The sequence below is a fragment of the Chinchilla lanigera genome, unplaced genomic scaffold (genome assembly GCF_000276665.1).
Source record: "Chinchilla lanigera isolate Chin_1 unplaced genomic scaffold, ChiLan1.0 scaffold00028, whole genome shotgun sequence".
Taxonomy (NCBI): Eukaryota; Metazoa; Chordata; class Mammalia; order Rodentia; family Chinchillidae; genus Chinchilla; species Chinchilla lanigera.
In genome coordinates this window covers 20,508,785-20,527,800 of record NW_004955429.1, presented here as the reverse complement: position 1 = coordinate 20,527,800, position 19,016 = coordinate 20,508,785, and the positions used below count along the sequence as shown (strand labels likewise).

At 53.8% G+C, this 19,016-nt stretch overlaps 1 protein-coding gene across 1 annotated transcript in view; it reads right to left on the bottom strand.

Moving 5' to 3' along the window:
* The window catches only part of Frmd4a (FERM domain containing 4A), a gene marked incomplete at its 3' end in the record, with an annotated part of 571,102 nt that overhangs the window by 24,900 nt on the left and 527,186 nt on the right, over positions 1 to 19,016 (bottom strand). The window contains 3 exon segments of the mRNA XM_013515429.1: positions 3,161 to 3,302; positions 8,899 to 9,037; positions 13,344 to 13,420. Of these exon segments, the coding sequence (XP_013370883.1) occupies positions 3,161 to 3,302; positions 8,899 to 9,037; positions 13,344 to 13,420 (358 nt within the window).

Below are 19,016 nucleotides of genomic sequence, written 5' to 3'. Positions count from 1 at the left end.
TGAATTCAAGGTCAGGCATCCATAACAGAGTATTTAAAAGCAGGGTTGTCCTGTGAAGGCGTGGGGGTGTCCTATCTGTGGGAGCACACGGCAAGGGGACAGGAAGGACAGAAAGCAAGGGGAGAGACACAAGCCAGCTGCCACAACTCTCAGGCGGGGGGCTAGGTTTCCCTTGTAGGGGATGTGCAGTGGACCCTTCCCAGGCGGGGCGGCCCGGGGTTCTCCCCAGGCCCAGGCGTCCTCCTCCCAGGCCTGGAAAGAGTGAGGGGCAGCAGGCAGGAGCCCCCTCGGGAGGGAGGACAGCTCTCCTAGAAATCCCCTCTGTGCCGGGGTGGAAGGCTTCCTGCTTCGGCCCCTCCCTCCATTGTCTGCTCTGTTCAGTCAGAGTGTGGGCGTGGGGCATCCCCAGGAGCCTCAGTCTTGGCACTCAAAGATGTTTTCCAGGCTTGAGCCTGCAGAGCTCCGAAGAGGTTGCCCTGTTCCCTGGTCTAGTCCTGGGGCCTTCTCCTCACCCCATGTTTCCTCTCGCCTAGCTGAGCAGCAGCAGCAAGGGCTAAGGGGCGAAACCCACAGCTGGAGTCAATTCTGCTGCAGCCTAAGCCGCTTCACCAACTCTAACCACCCTTTAGGGCCCCACTACTAAATTACTGAACACCTGAAAATAGCTTTGGTATCTTGGGAGAAAGACGCTTACGAGGGGTGAGCAAAATATATAGCAAATGTTGAAAAAAATATTTATCACAGTAAAAGACACAGTGCCATCAGTCCTCCTCAAAATGCTTCCTCCTTGCTCGAAACACACTTATCGCCTCATCCTGCCACTTTCTGAAGCAGCTCTGGGAGTCCTCTTTCATGAGTGTCTTTACAGGGTGTGATGAAAATATAATGAACGCTGCTGCTGAGCGCCATCCAAAAGAAAGACAGGCTTGCAAAAACACGGTGCTGTGTCCTCATCCACCTTATTTATCGGATCTGGCACTGTGACTTCCGGCTTTTCCCTGAAGTCAAAATAACAACCATGAGAGGTAACGGTTTTGAATTGATTCAGGACCTTGAGGAAGCCAGCCAAAGACACCCATTTAAGAGGACTTCCACAAGAGCTTCAGAAAGTGGCAAAATGATGGCATGAGTGTGTTCAAAGTGGGGGAGATTAATGGCAATGTGTCTTTTTACCGTAATACATTGTTTTAAAAGTTTAAACATCTACCGTATTTTTCGATCACGCTGGGTATATATTAGGTTTAGGAGTGGATTTGGCAGAATGATTTTGCTGTGGCTTTATTTCTAGTAGTGTCCACCGGATGGCAGTGATAGGGACTGGCTGCCTGCTAATCTTACAGGTGCTTGGGCATCGGGCCTAATGACATCAGTTTCATTCAGGAGCGGGTGGGGCTCCTGTTCACAACCTCATCCAAGCTGCTGCTAAGTGACGCTTTGGGGCCCCTGGTGGTAGCCTCATGGGCAGAAGGCCCAGAGTGCAGGCTTGGCTGGGGACATCTGGGTTTGTGACTTGAAGCTCTGTCCCTTCCTCAGCAAGAAGAGTGGCTGTCAGGTAGACCAGCAGGCGCCGCCTGAGCACTTGTTGGAGATGCAAACTCGTTTCTGGCCTACTCTGACCTACAGAATCTCGGGGGCGGGGCAGCATTCTGTGTGTCCATGCACTCTCCCAGCAGCTCAGACGCACGTCTAGGAACCCCTGAGCTGGAAGAACCCCAGCTGTGGGGCTGGATTCCTGGGACTGGATGTGGAGGCAGCGAGCTGACCCATCTAAACTGGAATCTGAGCCTCTGGGTTTCGCAGGGTTTAGGAAAGAGTATTGTACGTTGTCTAAAAGACAAACAAGGTGTTGGCTTTGGCTGTGCCCTTTGGCATTCATCAGGAGTCTGGGAGTGGCTGTAATTCCAGGCAGGGGTTTAACTTTGAAAGGCTTTCTCTTTGATACAAGGGACAACATTCTCTGTAGTCTTCTTGAAAATCTCCAGGTCTCAGAAAGAATGATCATTTGGCCCCATTTTTTTTTTTTTTAATGGGGCCCAAAGCTCAAATAATCTTGGTGGCTCCATGTAGGACAAACAATATGTACAATATGCAACACACGAGTGTGTGAGCACGCTGCCGGGGCTGGAGGGCCGCGGCCTCCGAGCGCAGCCTCCCTCCGCCTCTCTCTGGGAAGTGCACACATCCTTCCCCCAGCTCTTTTCATTTAAACTTTTTCCTGGCAGTGACTGAGGACACCAGTCCAGGAATCAACGAGACAGTGTTTTGCTCCCCTTCCTCGTTTCTCTGTTTCCTCTTTTGAATTTGTTGCTGTTGCCTGCAGACACGATATATAATTATAGAAATGACCCAGAAGGCCAGGCAGGGTGAAGACTTCTTGCTTTGTTTTCCTGGCTCAGAGGCAAAGGATGCACATCCCACACCCAGTGAGCCAGGCTTCAGCTCCGAGGCCTCGGGAGTGACCTTCTCTCACATTTCCAGCCGCTGCCTCCCCCTCCCCTTCCTCCACCTCTCCCGCCCCTGTCGTCCAGCAAAGGGCATCACTGCTCGTGCAGCCATCCAGACCAGAAATCTCAGAGTGCCCCGCTCCTCCCAACATTGCATGGCCGAAGGACCCGCTCAAGGTGCACAGAAATAACACAGGCCGCATCTCCTGACTCTTGGTGACAACAGGCACTTGTCACTGTCACCGCTGTGACAGCATCCCCTTTCCTACTTGAGAAAGAGTAGTCCATACCTTTTTGAGCCCCGAGAAATGCAGCAGGAAAAGCGTGTGGTGTCTCAGCACCGTAACCGAATGCCAGCCCCTCCTCCTGTAATCCTGCCTCGGGGACATACAGGCCCATCCTACTTTCTGCCCTCGGAGTTGACATTCCTGGTGGTCACCATTACGACAGTCAGTGTTGCAAAGGGCTCGGGGTACCCAGTGAGATGTGTGTGTGATCAGTTTGTGCTACATCATGCAGGTGTCCTGGGTTCTCCCCGACCCCTTGGGTACTTCTGAACATTTTTTTCAGATTCCCCTTAGGCCCCGAACCTCGGTCTGGAATAGAGCTAGCAGGTGAGCATGCAAAGTAGACTCCTATGCCATGGCTGTCCCCCTTGCTGGCGTCTGCCCTAGAGGTGTCCACGAGCCCCCGCTTGTGCTCGCAGCCAGCCCTACCTGAGGACAGCAGGCTGCCACTGCTGCCACTGATGATCTTGCCCTTGCTCCCCATGTTGGCCAGCTTGGAGGTCTTCAGCGTCCCGGTCTCGGTCAGGTCGATGGCGATCTCGCTCAGACTTCGGGCTGCATGAATCTTGGACTGGAAGGAAAAGGCCGGCAGGTCAGAGGGCACACTCACCTCACAGAAGGAGCGGAAACCCCACCTGCTCCAAGTCCCCCGAAGTCAGCAAATTAGCTCCTCCCCAAGCCTGCGGCCGTGTCCCTCAACCCAACTGCTAGTCACCAAAACTCCCAGAAGGAACGGAGGTGGCTAGAGGCTACACAGTCCTTAAAGGATCTGGCAGCCGGGGGTTCGGGGTCTGCATTCCGGGGAAGTGCATCCATCTCACTGAGCCTCCTCTTCCCAAGTGTGACAAGGGAGGACGCCGCAGCCCCGCCCCCATCCCGCCCACTCCTCCTCTCTCCTTTCTTGTCTTCTGGACACACAGCAACCAGTTAAGAGGTGTGGCTACAACTACGCTTTGCTAAAATAAAGAAAAAAATAATTTCCAACTTTCTGAATGACATATGTAAACAACATCATGAAATCCCAGTAAATTTGGTAATGACTAGCGCCTTACCGGTTGTAATCATGCGACTGTAAAGACATTTAGATGATGACGTGTCACCAGCCTAGACCCGCAACCACAGTGTGAGTGATAGCAACTCACGTGGCTATGGTTTATGTCTGGATGTCCCCCTTAAGCCTCCTGGGATCGCAGGTGGGACCTGTGGAAGGTGCCTGGATCCTGAGGAGCTGTAGCTGGCCCGCTGTGAGGAGGCGGGGCTGTGGGAAGGGCGGGTCTCGGTGAGCATGCCCTGGAGGTTACATCTTCCTTCTGGGTCCTCCCCAGTGTCTTCTGGGATGCCGTGGCAGGAGCAACCACCCTCACCCAGCCCTTCCTTCCATCCTTCCTTTCTGCCTCAGAACCAGCCAACTGTGGACTAAAAGGAACCTCTCCTCCTTTAATTGTGGGTGTCAGGTATTGAGTCCCAGCAAAAGTGACTAAGACTCTTGGGAACCCCCAAGAGCAGTTCACAGTGCTTTGCTTCTACTTGGATGTCTAAATACATATTCCAGAGTTGTCATGTTATAGTTCAAACTCCACTTTACTTAGTCTACATATTGTTTGGCCCCACTGGGCTGACAGTGACAATGCTGAGAATAATTAGGAAAGGTTTCCGTGCTCACGATTACATTTCCAAAAGTGGCTGCCAGTGAGAACGCAGTCTGCTTTAGTTACCAATTTCCGAAGTGTAAATGTGTTTGCAAATCCTATACATGTTGTTGTTTGGCAGTTTGCTTTTTATTTGTTTCTTCATGCAATCAGGTTTTGCTCCACTATGAATGTCATGAGAGCAACTGTACATGATGGTATAACCTACACACTTGCTTGTCTGCCTCCTGTCTGTGGCCAGGGGCTGGAGCACATCAGAAAGGAACCAGGTGAGGTTCACAGCCCAGGTTTCCAGCTGCTCAGGGCCTTGCTCCCACCTGGCCGGCGTGTGACCGCATCACAGGTACCAGGCAGGTCTGCGAGACCGCACATAGAGGGGTATGCGTACCACGGCCTCCTCACCCTGATCTGCTGTCCTCTCATTGCCTGGTGCCAGCCCAGACCCTCGTCTGTCCAGCAGCGGCTGTCTGTGCCCCCGAGGCCTTGCCCTTCCTCTGGCCTCGATGTTGTTGACTGCACTGGTGAAAGATAACAACTTCCGGTCTCCCCGTGCTTTCCTGTTAACAAGATGAACTTCTTCGGGCCAGAGGAAGTGCTGAGGCCCTCTGCTTGTTCTGCTCCCTTGGTGTGAACTGTCTTCCTTCTCTCTCTCCCATTGTTCCTCTCTGATTTGTTTGTCCTTTCTAACCTCGACTTTTTTCTGTGCGCTGAGAGCTTGGCTGATTCCTCACCTGAGGGCGCCCTGTGTACAAAGCAGTCCCAGCTGCCAGCCCTTGCTGAGCTCTGGTTTGCCCCAGAGGCAGGAAAAGCCTTCTGTCTCGATCCGACCAGCATATCAACAGCACCCATCTGGCTGGGCTTCATCTTCCAAGCGAACCCAGCGAGCACAAGCCATCGCTTCCTGTCCTCCTGCCCTGCCCTTTCACCAAGACCCAAGCTTCACAAAAGGAGCCCACACTTAGAACAGCTGTGGAGTGATAACTCTGAAGGTCTAGGTCAGCACAGCGCTGCCGGGAAGGCCCATGTGCGAAAGTCCTAAAGACCTAATCCCGCCTCTTCTAATCGATCACTGGTGACCTCTCTGATCCTCAGACTCCTGTGTGGAGCACGGAGACCCCAGAGTGCAAGGGCAGAGGCAAGGTCAGGACCACATCACACAGTGTATGTCCAGGCCATTGCAACGCAGTAGGATATCAATGAGAACCTGGGTAGACCGACAGCTCGGCCTGGTGTTTCAGGGCTCTCGTTAATTACATGGAAAGCTGTCCCTAACGGAGCCTGCCTCTCCTGCCACACATCAGTCTCCTAGGCTGAAAATGAAACCATGGACCAGGCAGTGGCAGATGTCCTCTCAGGGAGACTCGATTCTTAGGAGCCTTAGGACTTTCTGGACTCTCTGGAACTATCACAGTGACCCCACAGACTCAGTGAGGAGAGAACTACAGGGAGATGACCGCGGTGGGGGGCCCTCCCCTCCAGTCCATCTCTGGGCCAGCCCCGAAGAGTTCTCGAGCGTCCCGCCGCCAGCTCGCTCTGGGTGTTCTGCCCTATAAGCGTTACCCAGTTTTGTTACTGGTGTGCTGTGGGCAGGGTTTTAATTTTCCCTACTCTGCTGAATCCTTTTGGTTCCAAATGGGATAAAGAAGAGCAGACTCGATCAGGAAAGGGGAAGAAAAGAAAAGACTAGGAGGGAGAAAAGATGTTTCGTCAGGGGCCAATTCCAGAAGGCCCCGGTCCGAGTTCGGAGGAAAAGCGTCTGATGTGTCTTACACGGTGTAACCCTTCCGATTTCTCCCTCCCGAGTCCACAAGACACGGCTTGGCTCTGGGCTGCAGAGGTTGCTGGGATCCCGCTGACAGCACTTCTGACCTTTGGGGTCAGCACATCTGAGTTAGAATGGTAACTAGGGCCCGCCCACCTCGCTTCTTATACTGAAGGAGCCCTGGGACCCAACCAGCACAGCCTCCCCCATCCGCTGCTGCTGGTGCGAGGGTCCCCTCACACACGCGTGTGCAGAGCTGATACTGAATGGGGTCCTGGGGGAAGCACAGGAGACCACTTGGCTGCCCTCCTGGCTGACTCAAACACTAGACCACACTTGTCTCTCTGGGGCTGATAAGCATCACTCGGGAGGCCTGGGCTTTGCTGAAGCACTTTAGAAAAAGGAATGGCTGGCACAGCCCCACACAGTAGAGCGTGAAGCCATGCCAGGATGCCAGCCCACACGGCTGTCCAGAAATATGCGCAGCATTTCAGCACTTCACCCCCGGCCTGTTGGCCCTCACTCACCCCCAGGCCGTGCTGCCCACCCATGGGTCACACCACTGTTCTACACAGAGTGACCTTCCAGAAACGAAAGGTGGTGTAATGTTATTTCCTACCAGGAATTTCCTCATCCCTCATTTAACGTAGGGGCTTTTTTAGAGAACTTCAACTTGATTCAAGCATTGGCCAGGGCACCAAATTTTAGATTCATGGTGATGTTAATAAAAGCCAGCACATATTTCCTAAAGCAATTTCACAAACATTGGATTTCTGACCAATTACTAATTTAGGTCAGGAATTTCCTTTTCTCTTTTCTAATTAAGAAAGCAAAGCATGTGTGAGGGAAGGCCTGCCCAAGGTCACGGGGCTGGGAAACCCAGTCCTCAAACTTCTTAGTAGGCGAACTTGGTTCTCACTCATCTCTGGGAGACACAGAATTGGTTCCCAGCCGAAGTGCAACAACATTCATGAGCCTGCAAAACTTCTTGGGGAAAAATTCTCCTCCCAGGAATGTGGGCATTTTCTTTGTCCTCCAGGATTACTGAAAGGGACAGCAGAGCTCTCTCGAGAGCTGTAGCATTTGGATTTGGCTCTTAAAAGACACCTCTCTTTAATAAGTGACCTGGGATCATTTCTCTCTGAGGGTCCCTTGCAGTATCGGGGGCTGGGATGGGAGACTGCTGAGTGAGGTTTTCCAAGCGCACAGTAGGGCCACTTTGGAGCGTGTGGCTGAGAACTTGACACAAGGTCACTTGAGATATCTGGGAACCTCAAGGCAGGAAACCAGCGCGGGCTGGGGGACGTCACACAGCCGGTGGGACACCATCCTTCTGGGAAATGTGCTGTTTCTGGCTCCCTCTCCAGGCTGTGGTATCGGTATATGGGGGGTCTGCCCAGAGCAGGAACTGGCAGCAGAGTTCAGGGGAACTGCCCAGCCCTCTATCCCTCACCACCCCTCGCTGCCTAGCAGAGGGTGAAATCAATGTGTGAGGCTGCGGACCTCCCATTCCTGCCACCGGAGAGTAGAGCTCTGGCTCTGCCCCTGCCTCAGCCTGCAGCGTGAGTCAGATCCCTTTGGCCCAGTTTCTTTTGATGTAATTGAGCTGCAGATTCTGGTGCCAAGGCCCATCATCGCCAGGACAGCCGAGGAATACTCTCACGATTCCCAACCACGAAAAGACTACCTGTGAGCTCGGTCACACCAGAAAGGGACCAGAAGGGGGTCAGGAAGAGCAAGGAAAGGAAGCCAATGCTTGCCAGAGGAGAGTGGGGCCACAGGGGATGGCCCTGCTTGAGAGCTGAACTTGGACTGAAGGGGTGGCTTCAGGTCTTCCTGTCATTTTCTACTGTTTTTCTTACCTCCCACTGACCCCAACTCCTTGTCCAAGAAATGCGAAACCACACACAAAAGGGAAACGAGGCAAAAAAGCAAGAGCTCCCGAGGGCCCAGGGGAGCCAGGTCCTCCCTGGAGGACTCACACAGACAGCGGGAAAGGACCCTCATGGGCCTGGACCCACTGGTCCAGGGCCCAAGGCACAACCCAGGCCAGCAGGACGCTGGGGCCACCTTGGCAGAGCCTTGCACCTGAGCATAATGAATGGGAGTGGCCTGGGGGGACGCAGGGAGGGAGGAAGAGGGGGCCGTCTGTTGACAGGAGCGTGTGAACCAAAACCACGTCATCCTCCCACCCACCAGAAAGCCAGAGTCCGGGCTAGGGTGCGTGAAACCTCCCAGGACTGCTTACAGCGCCCCAGGCTCCAGTCTACCTCAGGGAAACAGGGCTGCGGCTCTCTTCCTACTTTTCACTTTTCCGGTTTTGCATTTGTAAAGATGAAGCTGGCGGTTAGAGAAGCCTGGAGGGCTTCCACAGCGATCACCCTACACAGTTAGGTGGTGTCTACTAGTGGAGAACAGTTACTATTTTTTTTCTCTGAAAAGAAAACAAGATGCCACTATTTAAACACCCCGGGGGAGGGCTACTTGCCCCCAGCTGTCCCCTGAGGTCCCCACATGTTTAGCACCCTCCGGAGGGCGCTGCCCGGTTGCAGTGGCACCGGGGCTCCTGGCGAGTTGGAGGAACGTGTGCCCAGAAAGACCTGGCCTGCTCCTCCCACTTGTAGCCGAAGAGGCAAGTCTGCACCTGTGTGACTCTCGGGCCAAGGACTCGGCACCTCCCCAGCCACCCAGTTCCCATCCCTAAACTCCTGCCCCGAGGCCGGCTCCCAGCCCGGGGGCAGGGTTGGCTTCCTTACCTTGCTCTGCTTTCTGTCCAGGTAGAACTGGTGTTGGCTGATAGCCATAGCCCAGATGGACTTGATCAACGCTGGACACGCGTACCACGTGTGCACCGCGATGCCACTGTGCCCGAACGTCCTCCTGGTCACGGAGGCCCTGGCAGAGCAAGAACTGCAGGTTTCTATCTCATTTATGAGGGAAGGAGCCATTTATCAGTCAACAGCTTTTAGGGAGAACCCACTGGGCCCACTACCCGGCATGAAGGGGGCGGATATGCTCACGCACAAACGTAAGTGTGCACACGGTGCCCATGCGCGCACACAGAAACTGACTGCCCAGGAGTCAAAATAAGGCCGGCCTCTGCTTTGTAAGCCGGGTCACCCTAGGTTACTGGGTGGTCCTTCGAACCTTCAGCTCAGGAACAGAGCCAAGACAAACTTCAGAGAGCAGAAAAGCCTGCAACAGCGCTCTTTATGCACCAGGCAACACCTTCTACGGTGAAGATGAGCACATCCGGTCTTCACCGCCACTGGCCACATCGCTGTAACTGCACATTCCTTGAAAGGTCTGGGTACCAATTCAAATATGCTCAGACAGCAGGGAGGCCACAGTGGATCGGGAGGGGGCAGAGAGAAGGGAGGCAGCCGGCCTGCCAACCTGTGCACAACACTTGCCAGCGCACAGGGAGAACCCGTGTGTGGAGGACGGCGAGGCAGAGCCGAAAAACGAAAATGGGAAGCCCCGGTCTCAACAGAATCCACACATTAATGGAGCTTGCGGGGACAAGAGCTACATGATTAGATACTTACTGAAGTATGTTTTATAGGATAGGCAGGTTAAATAGGAGGACAAATAAATTTTGAGAACATGCGTTTGCATGTGTGCCTGAGAGACAGAGGTGGGGAGAACCAGAAGGGGCGGGGAGAGAGGGAGGGAGGGAGGGAGAAGCGGAGGGGTGGGGGCGGGGCATCTGCCCTGTGTGTCAGAAGGAACATGTGTGTTCTCAAGATTAAGATATCTAATTTGGAAGAAAAGTGGGTTTTTAAGGACGTGTGAATAGTAGCACTTTTCCCTCCCCCAGCCAATTTTTCCTTGAAGAAAACTTCAAGCCATGCCTCCCATCTTTAGGGAGAATTCAAATTTGGTGGTTAGAAACCTGACCCTCGGCAGGTTTTTCCTTCCTTTGGTTCAAACTAAGGGAAAAAAATGCCAGAGCACGAAAGAGCACACTGACAGCAACTGAAAAGGTGGCAGAGAGGGAGCGAGGTGGGTCCCCACCGCGGGTCTCCATGGACCTAAGAGGAAACCGAGATCTGAGCGCTCAGTCTGGCTTCCGTGACAGTTGCTCCTCCTAGGAGAAATGTGTGTGTGGTTTTTTTTCCCAGAAAAGCTGAAGTGGAGACTTGAATATCTCTGCACCGGCTGCGCTGGTTGTAGAGGCTACGGCTTCTGTTTTTCAGGTAAGGCGAGTGAGCCAGAGCCAGGTGACTCACCACGTCTGAGATGCGAGTTATTTCCATGGGAGCATCTGTATCAGACACTCTCCCGCTTTTCTCCCGGCCCATTATTACTTTATCTCCTCTACTCATCTCCCCCTCCGGGCCCCTCCCACCCCACCGAGTGTTCAATTTTCCCTGAGACTCAGAAATGGTGAAACAGAATAGCAAAAACAAAGGAAGGTATGGAGTTAGGTTTGCAAAGGACGAAGTCCACTGCATGTCCTGTGTCCTCCGGCGGAAGGACCAGAGGGGAGGGTTGAGATTACACCATCTTGATCCACTGGGAAAGCACCGTTGGTGCTGAGTGCTGCCACAGCCTCCCACCAAGGTCCTTGTCATGGCCTGAGTGCAGCTGGCACGCCCCACCCTGATAACTAGGCTGTGACTCCCTTCCTGGCCGGGGGAGCAGCTGATACTGGACACCACACGAGGTACAGTGGATCAGACAAACATTCCCTGTTCCAGATAAGCAAGCAACAAGCAGTAGGATGACACATCCAACTTAAAATGTGCCGGCCAGCCATGAGAAGGTAACTCTGAGTCGGAAGGCCTAGCAGTGGTCAGCTCTGCCCCTGACCAGCCAACCCGAAGAAAGTCCCTTCCCTTGGGAGACAGGAAGGTGGCTTCCCAGTGGCAGTCAATGTGGGCTTCTACCTCTGCCCTCGCTGGGCTCTCTCCTTGCTGCCCTGCCCGTCTCTAGGACAACAGGGTGTCCTCAGGGCCCCTTTCTGGGGGGCTCTGGTTATGCCCAGGCGGGCTCCACCTCTCTCACCTGGTTGTCTCAGGTTAAGGAGCACCCACCCACCTGACGTCTTTGGCTCCCTGAGTGCCCAAGGGATCCTCTGAATTTCAGCTCAGATGGCCCCTGCCCCGAGGCCTTTCCTGACAAGGCGGACTTTGGTGTCTGTGTCAGTCTGTGCCTTTGGGCACCCGGTACTGTGTGCAGCTGCTGGGAAGACACCCGGCACACCTGGCGTACTCTCCCTGTTCACAGGGTGCAGGACAGTGTGTGAGCGCTGGCCTTGGGCTCCCTGGGTTCCAGTCCTGCCTGTAGCACATACTAGCTTTATAACCTAGGTCCCTCACTCCCTCACTTCTGTGCCTCAGTTTCCCACATGTGGAACAGGAATGAGGGGTCACAGTGAGGACCCAGTGAGAGAATGAGTTCAGAACACTGACTACACATGCAAGACCCCCTTCTGCGGGTCGATTCCCCCTTCTGCGGGTCTCCCCAAATCTTAGAGAAGTGCTGCAGGGAAGAGGACCCCGCCTCAGCCTTCCCTCCGTACCCTACCACATCTACCATGGTGCGGACACAGCGGTTTCTCAGCTTGTATGCAAGCGAGCCCTTTTGTTTAATAAGCTAAAAGCCCACTTACGGGTACCATGGGTGAGGTTTGGATCCCCTCCTATATCTCTAGAGTTAGCATTACATCACTGATAGGGTAATGGATGCAGAGGGAACACATGGCTCACGAACACGCACGCACGCACGCACACACACGCACGCACGCACACTCACCACATGCACGCTTGAAGGATTTGTCCAAGGTGCCTGGGTGGCGGAGCTCCCGGCAGACCTGGCAGGGAGAGTCTATTTGCTCCTGTGCTCCTTCCACGATCCAACTTTAATTTAGTTTTTGCTCTGTCAAGCGACCCCTTCTGCAGCTGAGCCACTGGGCCAGAACGCACTTCACTCTTTTTACGTGGAAGTTTCTCCTCTCATCTGCCTGACAGTCTGGTCCGACAGAGCTCATCTGGGAAAATAACCGTGGCTCCTTGGCTGGCTTATTGTTACTGGCATTCGGCCCTCTCTCCATGGCCGTGCAGATGGGTCCTCTGCAGAGGCTCTCTGGGCTCGGGCCCTGAGCACCACCTGACAAGCGACCCTTCTGCCTCACGCTACCCTCTGCGCCTGACTGCAAAGACACGAAGCTCCAGAGCGTCAGGGATGGGCTCTCGGGTCCAGCAGAGGCTGTTGCTGTGCAGATTACGGGCCCAGGGCAGAGCGCCTCTGCCCCAGGGTTATCTGGAGCTGCAGCGAGGGAGGCTATGCCCGAGCCTGGGCTTCTCACTGGGGTCAGAGCTCCTGGGAGGCGTCGGTCACCTCTGTTCAGAAGTTGCTTGGTGCCAACTTCCTCCCAAGCCCAGGGCGGGGTGTCAGTGGCACCTAAGTCCACCAGGGCCCCTCACGGCCTCCGTCTTCTCAGGGTGCTGTGGTGCTGCCAACCTGTTCTCAGGCCTAAGGTAGGCAATTCCCTTGAGGTGTCAAGCTGAGGTTAGGGAAATTTACTGCGCTTCCCGGCAGGCTACAACTTAAGGGCAAGGATGGCGCCAGACCAGGAGGAGCGGCAGGGGGCAGGGCTGCAGACCCTCAGTGCTGGCCGGTGGCCTTGTTCCCGGCATCTAACTGAGAGCGTGGAGTTTTACCCGTGCTGCAGGGTACAACGTGGGGGAAGGGAAACTGATTGTATTTCTTTCACACCCACTCCCAAGGCTGACATCCTAAGACCCCAGCTGCCGGAGTAAAATAATCGGGCGCAACTGCCTTGGTGACAGATTCTTTTTGGTGTGACTGTTCTGCTTGAGTCTTTCAGGAGCTCTGACAAGAAAAAAAGCTTCACCCTTCACTCTGAGAAAACTTCCTAGAGGGACCTAGGCCACTGTCCAATTTAACCTACCATTTGTTACAAAGTGCCACAAACAAAGTTTTGCTCTGGTGCCCCAGGGCATGCGTACACACACACACACACACACACACACACACACACACACACACACGGCTGGACTCATAGCACGCACCAACACATACACACAAAACAAAGCTTTACTGTCTGATTTGAAGTCTTTCCCACGATTCCCCATCCTCTCCCCTTACCCCAAACAACTTGAGCACTGACAGCACAAACACCGGGTTATAAATCATAGGCCAGGCAGGTAAGCAAAGGCCTTCTCACACTCACCTGCGGGGGTCATGAACTTCCACGGAAAACTTCTTCTCTCTGAAATACAAGTTTTCCAGCTGTCTCCATTGGAATATCTGGACAGAAAACAGTGCAGTTTAAGTTCAGGAGTGCTGGCTTCGCTGGCTGCTGTCCCTTCGTTCCGGGTTAACTTTTGACAGGGGGCAGTTTCCTTATCAGAGCAGACTGCGCAGATGTTTGCGCGTTGAAACACACGCAGACACAGCCGCGCACACACGCCCCAGAGCAGCCCTCGGCTCCAAAGCAGGCACGGTGGGTGTGGATTCTCCTGCAGGTTTCTTAATGGAGCAGAACAAGTTCTTCCCGAGTTGCTCCCCTTTGGTTTGCCTTTGTTGGCTTCTCCAAGACAGTTCCCAGCTCTGCAGACTTTTCCCTCCAAGGAGGGGGAGGGGAGGGAGCGGGCTTCGAGGAGGGAGGGAGGGGGGGAGGGAGGGAGCGGAGCAGGGAGCTCAGAAGGGAGTGGTGGCTGCTGCGGCTGCTGCCTGTGCTTCCTCCCCCTCCAGTGCTGAAGTGGGAAGGCGTTCAAATTCCCAGCCTCCCAGCGGGACTCCACTTCCTGCCTGCTAATGTGCAAGAGCCTCTGCAGCTCTGGAGGGCGGAGGCTGCCGGGACCTCAGTCCGGGGCAGGCAGCTCAGGATCACAGTGTGAGCCTGTCAGGACCGTTCTCCCTGCAGCACAAAGAGAAGCCTGCGTCCTGCGTCCTGCGTGGGAATTCGGCTGGCCGGGATCCTCCCCACAACAGCAGGAGCAGGGAACCCCGAAGTCGAGAATCTGACTGTGAGGCTGGGAAACAGGGCTGCATCCCATCCTTGTGGGGATGGGGCTTGTTTTGCTGCGTGAAAATGAAAGTTACTTAGCCCTCTGGAAGAGTCCCAAGAGGACAGAGTTATGCGCACATATGATTGTGTTTATATTGATGGATAGTGTACCCCATTCCACACACTCTGAATGTGGGTTCGTTTGGCTGAAATAAAGCAGAATACGAATCCTATTCTTGTCTTCCTCCTGGAAATGGCGATTTCTCCCAGGAACCCCTTTCTCTGCCCCACTGAGTTGCAGAATATGCTTTCAAAGTCTCATTCTTCTCCTGGCCCTCTCTGCCCCGCTGGTGCTCCCTCTACCTTGAAGATTCGAGGGTCAGTTCCCTGTGTCCTGTCAACCCCTTTCCCCAGGCCCAGGATGCTGCTTGTCAATGCCTGGCCAGTGGATGTGTTGCCCAAGTAAAACTGGGCTGGAATAAAACCGGTTTCTAGAAGGGCTTCACTGTCTCTTTCCTGGACTTTCAAAGTCATTTTGTCTGCAGAAGTAATAGGAAGGAGGGCATCTACTATCTCTTGTTACACAGCTACTTCTTTTGTCCACAGCTCAGAGTACATCTCACTCTGGAGCTCATGGAAACTGAACTTTTTCAAGTTCAAGGACAGCAGATCCTTGATCTACAGCCCTGAGCTGGCTCAGATAGCTTTGTGTCCACGCCAGCGCTGCCTCCTCCTCTATAGGACCTTTACTACTTAAGTGCATAACTGATCTCAAGCTTCCCTGGAGGGGGATGCTCTGCTACTTTGAATTGCTCTGTGAAAACATCCAAAGCTCCTCTCTGCTCCCCGGGGGTCAGATATGTACGGATTTCCCCTGAACTTCACCACAGCCATAAAAACACCAGATCTGACAGCACCCATGATTTGGCCTCATAACCTGCAGGTAGCACCTACAGCAGCATGGCCAGGCACCAAAGCTTTGGGCTCTGACTTCACCTGTTTGAATCCAGGCTCCCAAGTGTCCAAGCTGCTGGACCTTAGGCAAGGTGCAGCACTCCCTTTGGCTTCAGCTGCCCCCATCTCTAAAAGGGCGACAACGGCCCCTGTAAAGCAGAGCTTCACCTAGTAGATCCTTCATCTGGTACTGTCACAGAGTGAGTACTCAGCAAACCCGGATCTGCCTAGGAGTCGTCATTGTTCTTTCTTCTCCCAAATCTTGGCCAGTAAAAGAGAGTTACTGCAGGGCACCCAAAACAATTTTTAAATTTCCTAACGTGGGGTTTAGAAAAATAAAATCATTGGCTAGAAACAGCGTAATTCTAAAGATTTACCAGCCTTGCTCTCTTTCTCCTTCTCCCTGACCAGGCAAGGTGGGGCCTCGGATGGGACCGGCTCCTTGGATGTGCGGCCACAAGCTCTGCTGCAGCCATCTTGATATTTGGTTATGTTTTCATCTAGGGGCCCTGTGGTGCCATTTTGCGCTGGCCCTACTGACGCCATAGTTAGTCCCGCCCTGGCGCTGGCTGGGCTGGGCAGCACGGGGGTAAAGGGTCCACTCTGTCTGATGGACAGACCCAGGGGGGTTGGCCTCTCCAGCGGCTCCCAGGAGAGGGAGCCACACCTGGGGTGAGCATGTGTGAGAAAAGCCCCTCGTGTGCTTTTGATCTGAGGCCTTCTCTCCGCCCGATAAAGAACCACTTAGCACCAGGCTCCCTGGCAGCTCCTGCTCCGCCGCACTCCTTGTGAAGTAAAACACAAACCACGCCTCTGCTCTAAGTGGTCCCTGATGCTGCTCGGCGTGGAGATCCGCGTGTCTGCCAAAGGCCCCAAACAAAACCATCTGGGCTGCCGTGGGCTTCACTCAGGCCGCTGTGGCTGCCCGGGGGAGGCTCCTGCCACCGGCTGCAGTTCCTGGGGGTGAACCCTGGAGCCCTGGCTCCCAGGCATGGCCTCGAGATGATGTCCTGTGTGTGGACTTTTATAACCGGGTGCAGAACAATGGATTCCCTTCCAAGTCTGCTCTAAGCACAGATCTTGTTGCTTTCTATTTTCCGTCTGAAACACGGGGGAGGGAAAGTGGGAGCGAGGTGAATGGGGAGTTTTGCAGGCCTGGATTGCTGCGCAGGGACAGGAACTAAGGAAGACATGCACGTGTGGGGACGCTGGGTGATGATCCTTCCTCCTCACTGAGCGCAGGGTCGGGGCTGGGCTGGGCGGCACTGTGGAGGCAGCGGGGGCAGAGAGGGCAGGAGCAGCTGGGTCTGGCCACCATGTCGCTTGCTATGGTGGCACTGTGCTATCTCTGGAGGGTTTGGGGCGTTTCTGCCCCTGCGCCCCTGTACCCCGCAGCTTAGGGCTCCTGAACACTGTGGCCTGAGGCTGGCAGGACAAAAACATTAAACAAACAACAAACAGCAGCTCCTGATCCCGCCTTCCTCTCCTCACCAGGAAGGTGCACTCTGATGGCTGCTTCCCAGAGGCCCCATGTTGTCTGTGCCACTCCACGGTGTCCCCCTCCCCAGCGGGGCTGTCAGCACAGCCATCGGATCCCCACCACCAAGGAGAGACATCTTTGTGCTCTGCGACGCCACATAAAGACACATCACACACTCTGAGCGGTCGTCACACGACTTGGCCAGTTCCCTCAGGACTCTGTGTAATTCCTCCGGGCCAATTAGACCCAAGAGCTAATTAAAAGCTCAGCTGTGCCACTCTATCAATAATCAAAGGATTTATTAATTAATACCTATTAGATCAGCATCTAGGCACCTTTAAGAAGCTCTGCAAACACTGCTGCTTTGATCATATCACATCCCCCCACCCAGAAAGAGTGGGAAATTTTCCTGCAGAAAGCAAGGCCCCATGAAGTGAGGGGAACCGCCCAGGGCCACACAGCAAGGGAGCGAGGGGAGCAGAAATAGAAGTTGAGGGCACCTGGCCCATTTCTCCAACCTCTACGCTGCTTTCCCCACAAGCCCGCCAATTGGTGGAGCAGCTCTCATTCACTAACGGGTGGTGAACTTTACAAGTGAGTGATTTTCCCAAATGAGTACCAATGTGACCGTAGGTAGGAAGTGGAAAACCAAATTTTCCTAGCCTTCCACAATGGCTCTGCTTTCTCTTTAGACTGTAACTGATAATAAGGGTTGCTTTCTTTTCTCGGAGACCTAGCTCTAGTTTTCTACACAGCACTGGTCTCAGTACTCAGTAGCTTTCGGCCAAGGACTAAGAAACAAAGATGATCCCAGTTAAGAACAGCCTGACCTAGGCGCAGTGCTGCACACCTGTAATCTCAGCTACTTGGGAGGCTGAGGCAGGGAGATTACAAGTTTGTGCTCAGGCTGGGCAATCTGATGAGACCTTGTCTCAAAATAAAAAGGGCTGGAGATGTAGCATGGTGGTAGAGTACTTGCCTAGCATGTGTAGGATCCTAGGTTCCATTCCTACTATTTAAAAAGAAGACAAAAACAAAGCAACACAACCACACCAACAAAGCAGTCTGATATGCGCTTGCACAGGAAATAAAAACTTAGTGGAAACTTGTCAGGGCATGGCTTCCCTGAGATGGAGTACATTATCATCACTGGGAACCTGGCTGGTCCAGATACAGGGTTCCTAATTTCTAAACAGCAGTGTGATTCCCAGTGTGGTCCCTTGTCCTCCATTCTCCATTCTGGTTCTCAGCATCCCCATGTATAAAACAGAAGACGAGGAACATCTATCCACTAAGGGCAAAGGAAAGTGCTAAGAAGCACTGCCCCTGAGTGTCCAGTGTGAATGCTTAGTGAGCAAGGGCCTGGGGCTAGCTCCTGTCATCCTGTCTGCTGGACTCCACATCCTGTGCGTGGCTGGAGCTGGAGCAGAGCAGGGGCCCTGGCTCCACTGGACTTCCTCTCCAGCTAGGGCTACTGAGCACTGGGGCGAGTGGAGAGGCGGCCAGTTTACAAGATGATACGGAAATAAAGGCTTGAGCGGAAGCTTGGTCTGGCAGCTCTGATACTTGACCAGGACTTTGGGGAGTTTGTTTTCCTCCGGTCCCTAAGGCTGAGTCACCAAGCCTCTTAATGACCTGCCTATGAGCCACTTCCTGCTCCATCCAGAGGGTCCATTATGCAGATTCCCAGAAGCCATCTGGTCGACCTCCTCCTTTCACAAAAGAAGCAGCCCAGTGGACAGGGGTTGAGGGATGGCAAAGGCTGGGTTAGTCACTGACGTCAGGACCCACCCCTTGTGACTTCTTGTGCTCGCCTCCTTCTAACACGCTCTGGCAATGAGTGAAAACAAAGGCACGGCAAGCTGTGGCTTCTTCAGAGATCAGACAGGCTCTGGCAGTCTAAGCAACGCTGAGTGCTTTCTGAACACGAGCAAGCAGTTCTCAAGAAGAACGAGACTCATGGACAGGAAAAACCCCCAAGCTCAGAATGAAACACGCACGGTAAAAACCCACTTCCTTATTTCATTTCTTCCTTTGGGTTTTCTGGAAGCAGACTGCCACTCATGAATAGCTAGGTTATTTACACTCAGCAAATACAACGGGGTTGCTGCCCATCTGCAGGGCAAAAGGAGGAAGTGGCTGAACCCAGAACGGCTGCAGGTTAAATTGTGAGGCGCCACAGAAAGCTCCCAACCTGCGCGCAGGGCAGCTTGTCACATGCGCCCTGTGAAGGGGCGGCTGCGGCACAGCCATTCTAGGGCACAGCAGAAGCAGGTTGCAAAAGCAGGTCGAAATCACCCATCAGTCTTCTGTCCTTTCCAAGAATTTCAAGGTATTTTACTTTAATCGTAAGGGAAAGGGAAGCCACACCTCTGGGTGCCAGGCAACATCTGATCCCCATTCTCTTTCCAGCTCTTGGTGTAGTGGGTGCCTGCTTTGCCCCGGCTCCTGCTCACAGG